This window comes from Trichoplusia ni, unplaced genomic scaffold (assembly GCF_003590095.1).
Source record: "Trichoplusia ni isolate ovarian cell line Hi5 unplaced genomic scaffold, tn1 tig00001227, whole genome shotgun sequence".
Classification (NCBI taxonomy): Eukaryota; Metazoa; Arthropoda; class Insecta; order Lepidoptera; family Noctuidae; genus Trichoplusia; species Trichoplusia ni.
The window spans coordinates 17862-31165 of record NW_020800102.1 but is presented as its reverse complement, the minus strand read 5'-3'; the positions used below and the strand labels follow the sequence as shown (position 1 = coordinate 31165).

General features: G+C 35.8%; 2 protein-coding genes across 8 annotated transcripts in view; one reads left to right on the top strand and one right to left on the bottom strand.

Moving 5' to 3' along the window:
* Positions 1-13304, top strand: part of LOC113507243 — a 30270-nt gene that overhangs the window by 10949 nt on the left and 6017 nt on the right. For 3 of the 5 annotated variants that reach the window (XM_026890114.1, XM_026890115.1, XM_026890113.1), the window contains exon 1: positions 11978-12140. The exons of 1 other annotated variant lie outside the window; for it this stretch is intronic. In XM_026890114.1, coding sequence (XP_026745915.1) covers positions 12052-12140 — 89 coding nt within the window. In that variant the 5' untranslated portion in view covers positions 11978-12051. One more of the 5 variants, XM_026890116.1, reaches the window with a different exon arrangement.
* Positions 1985-13300, bottom strand: LOC113507244 (THAP domain-containing protein 1-like). 3 transcript variants are annotated; one of them, XM_026890119.1, is made up of 3 exons: positions 12926-13300; positions 3403-3586; positions 1985-2583 (listed from the first exon to the last, which is right to left on the bottom strand). In XM_026890119.1, exons 1-3 carry the CDS (start codon positions 13021-13023, stop codon positions 2287-2289), a joined length of 579 nt encoding a protein of 192 aa, XP_026745920.1. In that variant the 5' UTR covers positions 13024-13300; the 3' UTR covers positions 1985-2286. The 3 variants fall into 3 exon arrangements, with proteins under 3 accessions (XP_026745920.1, XP_026745921.1, XP_026745919.1); XM_026890120.1 differs by lacking the exon at positions 12926-13300 and adding an exon at positions 10949-11727 and having other exon boundaries at positions 1986-2583; XM_026890118.1 differs by lacking the exon at positions 12926-13300 and adding an exon at positions 4158-4481 and having other exon boundaries at positions 1986-2583.

Genomic DNA, 13304 nt, shown 5'->3' with positions numbered 1-13304 from the left:
TTCGCAATTGAAAAAACCAAATTCGTATTTCCCCTTGACAGTTTCAAATTGGATTTCCCGCTTGACAATATAAACGCCATGTTTTTAGCGGCCATCTTGTGACCTTGAATATAATGATGTTGAAAAAATATATTATGAAACTATATGTAGTATTGTGTAGTATTTAGCCAAAATAGCTTGTTTATCAAGAATGTTCTTGTTTTGCAACGATTTTATTATATTTAAGGTATTTTTTATATTGTATAACATTCTATGAGTCAACGTTATCCCAATTAAAAGATTTGCTAATGACCGTAGTGTCTAGAAACATTTAATCAATCAAATATCTTCATTAGTTCAAAGTTATGATAAAGTTTAAATTAGACGAACCAAGGAGTCGTATCTAAGCTATAAATACACAAGTTGATCGATTACAGGTTAAGCTACGCTTGGTTCGTACGGTCCGAAGATTGGTGACCATCTAAGTCATAATGAATTCCTCCGAGTTTTGGAAGGCTCGTTAAATTGTGAGCCAGCAGCCCCGGCTGATATTAACACATCTTCGACAGTTGTTACAGGTAGTCAGAAGCTAGATAGTCTGACAACCAGTCTTACTAAGGGGTATCGTGTTGTCTGTAACTGGGTTGAGGAGGTCAGATAGGCAGTCGCTCCTTGTAAAACACTGGTACTTAGCTGCATCCTGTCAGACTGGAAGACGACCCGAACATAGTTGGGAAAAGGCTAGGACGATGATGATAGTTCTAAGAATAATCTTTTGGCAGGTCGTGCAATTACATAATATTTCCGGCTGGAGATGTATTCTTTAGAATTAATATAGTCACCATTTTTACAATCGAATTTAAAACTTTCCTACGGTATTATAAATATCTGTAAACAAGAACAAAATGGTACATCAAGAGAAGTGAGTAATCAAAACTTTCCCCTTGGGTCAACTGCATCTGATAGATCTTATTATAATCTTATTATTATAATAATAGAAGGATTTATATCATTTATTTAATAACGGTTTACTCACACATATTTATCTTGATAACCCGTCTAGTTTCGGACGCCGCGACAGCTCATGATTAAGGGAACTTCATTCGGACAAGTTTCCGCAACTAGTCGGGCTATCCCGATAAATACGTGTTAGAAAAACCGTTACAAAATAAATATACTGCCAGTTTTATTCATAAAGACCATTCATTTATTTTCAATTTATTACAAAAGCTAAATTACAACAAATAAACATGAAACAAAAACAGCCACATTTAGTTACAAATACAAAATATAAACGCAAAACTTATAAAGTTATAACACTTGTTTCGTATTGTGCCCTATTTGAGCTCGCTGCACGGAGCGGCAACGTCGCCTTTCTCCGAGTCTGGCAGACATTTTGCTTTTATTATTACCACAAGAACTCCAACCTACGGATAAAATGTATTATAGAAAGCTTTTGAAATGTCAACGGAATAATTTATTTAGAATAGAATATTAGGCTAGCTGTTGTCCCGCCCGATACACGTCGAAAATGATCCCACGGGAACATAAAAGCGGGATAAAAGCTATCCAGGTTATAAATCATCTGTGTACCAAGTTTCGTCTAAATCCGTTCAGTGGTTTTTGCGTGAAAGAGGAACAAACATCCATACATACAAACGTTCGCTTTTATAATATTAATAGGATTATGTTTAACCAATAAAACGGCATACAAATTAGACCTTTCGTGAACCTGTATTCAATAAAACATTAATTTTGCCGCGCAAATAAAGAGTCGCCATCTTGGAGGTGCTTTTTTATGACAATAGGAAGTCAGGCAACCCTTGTTCAAGGAAGAACTGGCTTCCGCGGTGACTGGTTTCCTTGTTGTTAATATATTTATTATGTATATGAATAATATTATTTGCTGTATAACTATTGGCAGTTAACAAAGTTACAAAGACAGCATGCTGGGCCCCGATTCTGCTATTTACAATAGGGTTACGGTTAGGTAGACGACTGGTTATGAAAAGTAAAAATCAATTTAGTTCTTTAGTATTTTTTATTATATTCGTTTTTTACGAAAAAAATAAAATTGACAAAGGTAAACTTCTTAAAAATTTAGGAGATCAATGATCGTGCTCGTCACAGTCGTCATACAAACATTTGTCCTGGTTGGGAATCGAAACCACGACATCCGGTATAGCAGCCAGAGTCACTTACCACTAGACCAACAGGCCACTCGACAAAAACACTTTACCGGGAGCTATGATGCAGAGAAATACCTCAAAGAAATAACACACCTCTTTCTGCGTCGGGCAAAGAATATTAATCACTTTTCTCCATCTCTGCTATACGCGATTTTAATGATTGGACTATTCGTTTAAGTCTTCTATTGGAATCCCGATATTTCTTCAATTTTATATTCTTCAATCTGACTGAGTTAGTTAATTCCATGATTCGCCGACATAGACGCTTTTCTGTAGGACTCTCGTATTCTGATGGCGATGTAGGTAAAGGAGGAATTCTCTTAGATTGCTTTTGAGGTTCTTCTAAAATTTCCTCTTTAACAGCCACATTTGGTTGTGGGATTTTAGCTGATGGGGATGGAGATGGGTTGGGATTCTGTAAAAGAAATGTGATTTTGAATGTTAATTATAATTCACTAAGGTTATGTATAGCACAGTGGTATAGGTTATGCTATGGCTACTGTGAGCGACAGAATGCGGGTTTGATTCCCACGTAGGAAAAAAACAAGTACTCAAAAGAAAAGTATTCTGGAGTAATTTGAGTGTTTGTAAAAAATCCCTGATGTAATTAAGTTAACTGAAGCGTTTTCTTTTAAAAAGAATAGAAACATAAAAGAAACAATTTATTCAAGTTACGTCCGAAACTAATCGCACGATACTGATACATAAACGGGAGTAGTTTTCAAATTTATATACTAGTAGCTGACCCAGCAAACGTTGTTTTGCCGATGTTTTTTTCTAGTTGTATGTATTTTTAATGCAAGATTATAAAAAAAATAAAAACAAACAATTTCGTCCAAAAAATAAAAAAATAAATTTGAGTGTGGGCAACCCTTATCACTTAGGGGTATGGAAAATAGATGTTGTTCTATTCTCAGTCCTACCCAATATGTTTACAAAATTTCGTAAGAATCGGTCGAACCGTTTCGGAGGAGTACGGTAACTAACATCGTGACACGGGAATTTTATATATTAGATAAAGAAAAGAAAGAAAAAAACAATGTTTAATTCCGTAATTTAAGACGCGTACAGAATAAAAACAATCCGATAAAAGAAATAATCAAACGTGAGGGTTCTGTATGCGTCGCAACCACGCAGTACGGCCCTAGCTTAGCATGATGCTGTGACCTTATGTAAGACGAAGTCCCAGCGCTGATTTTCAGCGACTAAATCTATGATGTATGTATGTACCTACCAACACAGGTAAATATATCGTTGGTACAGCAGAGTCCATTAATCTTCTGCGATCCTTTATTGCTAAAAAGTTGTCTTCAGTGAAATGTCTGGAACAAATCACGCTGTATGTTTGAGGGAACCAGTTGTCCCCACGACCAGTCGCTTCAATCCATTTTGTTTTCCTCTCAGGAGCCGACGGGAACCTGAAGATGAGAGATCAAATTATTTGAAGGTAGGGTTGTCAGATTGCCAAATCTTGAAGTCGGACAGACCAGCAAGGTTGGATGGACGGCGAAAAAGATATCCCTAGGTACATACATTATTGAGGGTTTTGAGTAAAACTGTAAATGGAGTTTGTTTAAACAACCTTTTTTTAGTATTTTATATTATTTAATTATATATTCTAGTTATAAGTAAAATGGAATGGCAAATCTGTCTAAAAAACTTTAGCTAAAAAACCTTTAAAGGTTTTATCTGGACGCCTGGCAACCCTGGTTGGTTGGGGGGGCTATGTCCAACAGAGGAACCTAGCCCCCCTCCCACTTGACCTTAACCTTGAGAGGCAAAATTTTCTTTTTAACACCGCTAAATCGATAAAAACATATTTTGCACTATTCCTTTGGCAGAAAGAGACAGTAATACGAAACGCCATAAGAGTGAAAGAGACTTTTCCAAAAGACATCAACGCAAGATACTGCACCTTTCAAAAGGCAGAATTTTAACCATTATAACTTGACCTCTTATAGACTGGTTCATATTTTTTATTTTACTTACCGATGAAATGCAATACCGTCTTTATTAAAACTTGATGTTCTAGATGATTTTCCACACCATTTCACAGCACATGTAGCCATTTTTACAATAGTATTAAGACTAGTTTCATTAGTATATAAAAATAAAGAATGGAAGTTACATTCGTCACAGGGGTCTAATGTCTGGTCGAGACTGAGGTTCATATTTTGTGTGTCGCATTAAATAAGTGCAAATGAACAGATGTTGCGCGGAGACTGCGCGCAAGTTGACTTCTATAAAGGAATCTATTATATATACATGTATATACTAGCTGTTGCCCGCGACTTCGTCCGCGTGGTTAGAAGAAATTGCGACTATAACTTTAGATTTAAACTACCCTATCTCTCAAGTTGGATCGAACTGCACATGGTGTGCGAATTTTATTATAATCGGTTAAGTGGTTTAGGAGTCCATTGAGGACAAGCATTGTATACATTAAGATATAATATGCTGTCCGTTCTAAGAGTGAATTTTTGACAGGTCATAAAATTAAAAAGGAAGTGAGGAGTTACTTATAATCGTATTTTCGGGGTGAATTAACGAATTGTCAAAAGATTCTTCTTAGAACGGACAGTGGTATTTCTGTTGTCGCTTTAACTTAGGAGTATGATAAAAAATTAAATTGAGGTTAAGCAGCGAATAGTACAGCATAAAATGATAGGTCGCGTTCCTTCAACCCATTTGCACATCTTAAGTATTGTGTAAAATAAAAGGCGAAGTATGTTATTTAATAACTGAACGGATATCAAAGTGGTTGAGGTCACCACGCTGAACCCAATGAGCGCGGCATGTCACAGTTTCGATCCCCGTGTAAAACAAGCATTTGTGTGATCCACGAATGCTTGTCCTGAGTCTGGGTGTCTTTGTACGTGTGACTTGAATGTTTGTGAAACCCCCCGCGACTATTATATAAAAATAATTTCCTCTGTCATACCAAAACAACACAGCATTGAGATAACTCAAGAACATTTATTTTGAGCTTGTTTTAATGACGATATCGACGTAATGTTTGTGTTCTCTAATATTACAAATGGCGGACATACTGTTATGAATAGAAGTCAGTAAACTAATTGGGTCTGATTTTAATAATCTAATGATAAAAATTGTGGCTTAGCTGCAAATGCACAAGTTGATTGATCGCCGGTTAAGCTTCGCTTAGTACCATCGGTCCAAGGATGGGGCTTGCCCAACTATGTTGGGGTCCTCTTCCAGTCTAACAGGATGCAGCTAGGAACAAGTGTTTTACAAGGAGCGACTGCCTATCCGACCTCCTGAACCCAGTTACCTGGGCAACACGACACCCCTTGGTTAGACTGGTTGTCAGACTTTCAAGCTTCTGCAGCCGGGATTCACAATTTAACGTGCCTTCAGAAACACCGAGGGACTCTTTATGACATTAATGGTCACATTGGTCACTCATCCACAGACAGACCTTTTAAAGCGTACTTTAACCTGTGACCGATCAACTTATGCAGTTGTAGCTAAGCAGGTCACATATACTACAAATTATACTTCTTACTAGCTTTTCGCCCGCGGCTTCGCCCGCGTCGAAGTCGGTTATATCGCGTTTCCAAGAGAACTCTTCAAAAGTCCGGGATAAAAACCTATGTATCCTATGTTTTTTCTCAAGGTCAACTCTATCTCTGTACCAAATTTCATTAAAATCAGTTCAATGGTGTAGACGTGAAAGCGTAACAGACAGACAGAGTTACTTTCGCATTTATAATATAAGGGAATTTCGTAATAGTTGTCTTACTGACTCAACTGTATATTGGCAAGGTTAGCTCCGAGCAAATGCCCGCTGCGCTCGAGAAACTTCCAGAAAGTTCTGGAGCTGATCGTAACGTTTGCGAAGCTGCGGGTGTTGTGTAGTACATACACAGTACACATAGTGTTTGATACCGTGGATAGTAAATCTAAGTGTGTATATGTTTTTGTGTTATGAATGGAAATGTACGGCGCGTTTGTGTCGTGTAGTTAATTTGTTGCGCTGTTTGTAAGCAATTAGGGCCCCGTTTGTGCTGTTTGCAATGGCCGTTGAATGGAAATTGGATTTAATTGGTACTATTCGCATTATTCTTTGAGAATTAGAGCTTTTTGACTCGTCCGAGCAGATTTTGAGATAAGCGTGTTAAAACAAACAAACACTTCAGCTTCACAATATTGATACAGATATCTTGAAAATCAGTACTTTGAAATATAAATAAATCTATTAACAAAAACAATAGCGATTTTCGTGAATTTGTTTTTTTTTTGTTATTTGGTTAAATATGTAACGAAACAGTTTAAAAACAGGTTAATCACTTCAAAATATCTTCGATCTTAATAACTATCGGATTTATGTATCTTGGCACTGTGTCCCGAATACCTAACGTTTTACATAATGATTCAGCGTTACGGTAAACAACACATCGAACTTTATAAAGCGAGACATTGCAGAAAACAACAAAAATAGCGAGCGACATTACGTGGGACGTCTAAAATAATAACCACTAAGTATATATTTAAAAAAACGTGACTTTTGAGGTTATTTTCGGACACTTTTAGGTTATTTGCAGTAGTCAATTTTACAAGTTTTGACGCCTTATATCCCTTCAGGGTCCGGGACCTCGAAGTACTTCCATGTTGGACTCAGTTTCTGTGGTGACATTTCTCTGGAAATTATTGTGCTGTTAGAATCTTGAATTGTTATTACTCTAAAAAACTGTTAAAGAGGAAAAGTTTCGAATGATCATCCCTACTAATATTATAAATGCGAAAGTAACTCTGTCTGTCTGTCTGTTACGCTTTCGCGTCTAAACCACTGAGCTGATTTGAATGAAATTTGGTACAGAGATAGAGTTGACCTTGAGAAAGAACATAGGATAGTTTTTATCCCGGAATTTTGAAGAGTTCTCTTGGAAACGCGATATAACCGACCTCGACGCGGGCGAAAAGCTAGTACTTAATATAAATTATCTCGAAAAACTCACTGTACGAAACGTGTCGTAGGTTCGATCCTGGAGCAGGGCAAGCTTTTGTGTGATCCTCGAATGATTTTTTTTTGAGTCTGGGTGTCTTTGTGCATGTGACTTGCAAAACAAAATTTTCTTAGCGCGGGAGTAGTTTTATAAATGCATTGCTTTTAGAAGATTGTATACTTATTCGAAAGTGATTTTTAGGTTATTTTTGGACAAATGGTAAAAAGTTCTGTCTAATCCGAGATTACTCCTACAACATCACAAACACGCAAACTTCACCTCTTTAAATATTAGTATTGAACAATTTTCATGTAAGTACAATCAAATCTATTGATTGAGAAACCCTAGAACAGTACACCCAAGATCAAAGATTAAATGGTATTGCACAATCTCTGAAATCTACAAGCAATTTCCACCCTTATCCCACTATTCATAAGTACTAGAATCCTATGAACATAAATTGCATTCTGATAAACAATGCTTACCCTTGTAAAGGTCGTTGACACCATATTAACTCATTTGCTGGCGTCCGTCCAAGTATTGAAGTTGATATAAATAGGTGGAGTGAGTGAAACAGCAATTTTTTTTATAGAGCGCCATCTCTTTCTTGTTCATTACGATTCGTTTGTCGTTTTTGTCTTGTTGCATTTCGCTGTGACATAGTAATACACGTTTATATGCAATTGCTTGTATAATATACTAGCTGTTGCCCGCGACTTCGTCCACGTGGTTAGAAGATCTTGAACCGTTTTCGCAGCGCACGCAATGGGGAAAATTATTCATCTTAGAATAATTTCTTGCCGTTTTTGCCACAATTTCCATTGTATCTTGGCTCCTTTTAGTCGCAGCGTGATGTTATATAGCCTAAAAAGATTTTTTCAATTTGAACCAGTAGTTCCTGAGATTAGCGCGTTGAAACAAACAAACTCTTCAGCTTTATATATTAGTACAGATTGAGGAAACTATAAGTAAGTACTTCCACGTAGGTCACGCTAAAAATATGTCCTATGCCGACAGTGGCGCTATTCTTGACGTGGTTCATTACATACCAAAATATTGTATCATATTAATTCCTTTCGCTTGCCAAATCATAATTAAATAATAATACAAATCACAATGTATCCATCTACATATTAGGTGCTGCTTAACGTTTGCCAAAGACAGAAAGATAACGTTTTGAAGTCGTTAAATGAAGGAATCTCGTGATCTTAATGTCGGCTTATAATAAACTCTTAAATACACACTACGTAATAATGTTACTGACTGATAGACCGATTGGTCGAGGTCACCACGCCAAACCTACTGAGCGCGTCGTGTTGCGGATTCGAAGCGCGTAGGACAAGTGTTTGTGTGATCCACGAATGCTTGTCCTGAGTCTGGGTGTCTTTGTGCATGTGCCTTGAGTGTTTGTGAAATACTTAGTGCGGGAGTCGTTTTCTTAAAATATAATATTATAAAAGTATTTTAAAATACTATTCTGCATTTTAATTGTTTTAAATTGATAAACGGACGTAATTCATAATTCAGCTACAAAATATCATTTATATAACAAAAAATCGTATACATAAAATGGCCCTCTGTCAATGGCCTAGCCTTTTCCCAACTATGTTGGGGTCCGCTTCCAGTCTAACCGGATTCAGCTAAGTACCAATTTTCTACAAGGAGCGACTGCCTATCTGACCTCCTCAACCCAGGTATCTGGGCAACACGTTACTTACCCCTTAGTTAAACTGTCAAAATAAAAAACAAATACGGAACTCGAAATATGACGACCTCCGTGGTCGAGTGGCGTACGCACCGGTTTCAAGTTGTTGCTAGATCCCGGTCCCGGTTTCGGTCCCTGGTCAGGTCAATGTAAAAATTCACATTTTCTCCATAGTCTCGGGTCTGGGGGTTTGTGGTAACTTCTTTGTCTCTGAATTCCATAACACAAGTGCTTTAGCAACTTACTTTGAATTCAAAACAATATATTATGTATATGAAATTTCGAACACCAAAACAAGATGGCGCCGGTCAAATCGAGGTCACGAAAACAATTAGTAAAATAAAAAATAGTCTCCATAATATATACCGCTCGCATATGCACGGACTTTCATAAAAACCAGGTCGCTGTTACATAGTTATTACGACATCGCATGACGCGTCTTACGTCACGCGCTGTCATGTTTGACGCGGTCCAAGTTTGTGACGTTGCTTGTCATTTCTGCGCGGGTTAAACCCTGGGTTGAGTTTCCGTGTATTATTAATACTTTTAAAAGTAATGAGTAATGTTTTTTTTTTGTTGTAATGCGTCGAGATTTTAAAAGGACGGTTCTTCTGTACTTTTGAATGTTTGAACCGATTCCGTTTTTTTTACGTCCAATAGATCGTGATGATATTTAGCCCCATACATATTTGATTTAGTTTGGCTCAGTACATCGGCTCAGTAATTTTGAAAGAGGTTTTATTTTTCTAAAATATGTATTATCGATGAGTTAACGACCCAAATCATAATTTAGAACTACTCATTTATTTCTCACTCTTTGTTAAAATAAGGAGTGTTTTAAATTGTTAGTTTATTATTATCATTTTTTATTTTGATTTAAATTAGGGAGCGTATTTAATTGGTTATGTATATCTAAATGTTGACATGGTATAGAAGTCAGTGTTCTTATTTAAAAGACCCTGTTTTTCAGTCAACAAACCAACAAATTAACCATTTTTCTAAACTATAACGGGCTATAAAAGAACACATTTCAAATTTAAATCTACCTAAGTACATAGGTTTGGTGCAAGCAGGTTTCGTTTATAAGTTAGCCTCCTTGGCACTATAATTTGTCAACAAACGCCGGATATTCGCAGGGTACTTCCTCCACTAAGGACTGATTGGGGTATACCAATAGACAGCTCACACAGTGCCAGCGTTAGGTGGGAGCGTGATGGGGCGATGGCCCAGGGCGACAAATTCTGGGGGGCGCCAAGGTCTGAAGTTGGAATCTCTTGCCTCTCTTGGCGCAAACTCTCAGAACTGTGCTCTGCGCTAGAGGTGGAATACTTCCACCGCCAAACATAACGCTAAACGAAAGATGAAATTCATTCAATCAGCAAAAAACTAACATTTGATATTGCTTCCCTCAAGTGGGCGCCACAATATTTTCGCCCGGGGTGTCAGTGGCCCTTACGCCGGCACTGAGCTCACAAGTCCGCACAGCTACAACGGCCTAGGCAAGACATTTGTACTACTTAAATATTTTGGATGGTACTAAGGTCATTGCGACAAATATACATTTTGTTTTAAGTACGAAAACAGCATTTTCGTTAAATTAGAAAAGAATCGACGAAATCGGTTTATACAGTTCGGAGTTCTTAGGTAACGAACTAAAACAGACAGACGTCTTGAGAATCAAAAGCGATGGTTTCGAAACCATGTGTATGAAGGATAGCAACGCATTGCCATACACCGACACACTCATTTCCTCCCCCGAGGGAGTGGGTGTCCATGAAGAATCCCCGCGATACCAAAAAAAAAATGGTTTCGAATCGCTTTTGATTTTAGCAATTTTCTGCAAAGTTGAATTTCCGTTTCCTAATCTGACATTATGTTTAAGTGTTGTCACCATAAATAAATACATATTTATTGTTTTAAAGATTACAAAATCATAAATTATTTATTAAAGACATAAAACGGATACAAAGCAAAACATTTTTTTTATATCAATATGAATAATTTTGCATGAATATTGCGTAAATATACCTAATCATTTACAATTTCGAAATAGGCACGATGCATTTTATGCATATTGATTGAGTTTATTATCATAGTGACATACTTACGGCCGCATGAAATAATAATATTTAGAGATCTCCTATAATTCGTCGAATTAATTTAACTCATAATTTAAATCAATTAAAATCATTATTACTTGCACGGTCACGAGTCGAAAGTTTTACTCGCGATCCTGTCGCCGCATCAGCCCATGATTAAGGACTCCGATTGCGTCTGAAACTATTCGGGGGATCCCGATAAATACGCGTGAGTAAACCGTTGTATCATTCAAGTATGACTCACCTCACGCAAGTTAATAATTAAAACTTGCTTTTTATGAACCTTAGGAAGTAATATCAGACTTCACGTAGCAACCGTCAAAATTCTGACAAATGACAGCCGGGATCTACATAAATATATTTCTTTCGAAATACGGTAACCATTCACGGAGAGACCACGTCAAACGTTGCTAGCCTGCGATCGATGGTTACGTACGGCCGTACAAGTGTGAGAATTATTTTGACCTCATCGTAACAGGAAAATCAAAGTATCGGTCATAATTAAATATTGAACATTGACTAACATAATATTCTACCTACCGATAGCTCATTTTGTTTACTCACGGGTCACCATGAATTGTCAAAATGACGTCTGGCATTTTTTTATACATGCTTTTCTAAACACACGGCCCAAGTCTTTCATCCACCAATGTTCGAAAAATTTACTTTGACTGCGCTGTTAAGATTTATTCTCAAAGTTGACAAAAATTGTTAAAAAAGAATAGTTTATTTGTATAAAATTAATACATATCGTAACATATAACCAAAATGACGTAAAGTCCTCTCCAAAAAGCTACCAATATGTATTTATTTGTAAAATGTACGCTTATTTTAATAAAGCTTACATTTACAATAAATTAATTAATTTAAATACAAAACATTGAAAAATATTTTAAACAAATTATTTAATATTAAAAATATTTAATATTAAAAATAACATGTAAAATAAAACTACCAAAACCAGTGGTAGTCATTGTGTTTCACGCTTTGGCAACACTGCAGTGTGACAGCGTCACGGTATGGAGTGGTGAGTATTTTCATTGTTATTAAATTCTGTAACTGTTATTTATACTACTACTATATTTATCCGATACGAATACTTATTATTTTTGATGTTTTATACTTTGTGGTTGTTATTTAACTTGCGTAATGTGGTAGATACATTCTTTAACAACAATATACGTACGCTAACTGTTTTAAGGTTATTTTATTCACAATATTGCATGAATACATGTCAAATTAGGATGAAAATGCTATAATCTTATATTGAATAAATCGATTAAACTAAGAAAACTACAACAATATTTCTGTATTACATACATTTGTATTGATATTTCGTCTGGTTTTGTAATAGATCATAGATACTCTTACGGAATATACATACGCAGTGGTATTATGTAAAATACTTATCGGCTTACCGAGTAAGACTCTATTCGTAGTAACCATGGATCTTTTACGTTTATATTTTATGAATGAAAAAGTATAAACGTTATTAAATTGTAATTTGTATTACATCGTTTACGTAATATATTCAATGCAATTGTACTTTTAATTGATTTAACACACCTTACACTCTTATTTATAAATGTTTTAGAGATTTTTTTGCCGCGTAGGTTTACATATTGTAATTGAGACTGGAATTAAATAGTTCTTGAGTAAAATTTTTACTGGTTTGGAGGAGCTTTTGCCCAGCTATGGCCATGTCTTTAATTCTATATTAGTTTATAAAGAATAAAAATGTGTGATGTTGTAACAGTTAATTTCAGAATCTTATTTAACTAATTATCGAAATTTTGTTTCAATAGAAAGCCACGTTATTTGTTACTCTCTTTATACATATCTATGTATCTGAAAAAAATAATTTAAGCAATAAGGCGCGGTTCGGCTAGGTGCTGATGATAGGGCTTGATGCAGTTGGTTATAAAATATACTTAATTTTTTAGGTAAAATTTTCATAAAAATAATATTTCAGCGAATAATACTTACCTATATAACACGCAAGAATGAACAAAATAATTTTCTATAATGATACCGAAATGACATAATAATATCCACAAAAACAAAATTAAATCCTGACATATCATTAAAACTATCGCAAAACATCCGCTGTCACGTTGCTTTTAAAACTAAGCCATAGTTTCCGTCATATGAAGAACTTTTTGACAGGACTGTTTTAAGTATATCGATTCAAAGCTAGCATTTAATTTAAAATCGAATTATTAAACTTTATTTCATACCTTTCTAGTAAATTTTACAACCTGTCAAAAGTTTCCTCCAAAACCGGCCAGCATATACCAGTTCAGCCGTTCACCTAAAAAAATATCATGAATACTCTCTGCTCGAAACTAAATAAACGAAATATTTC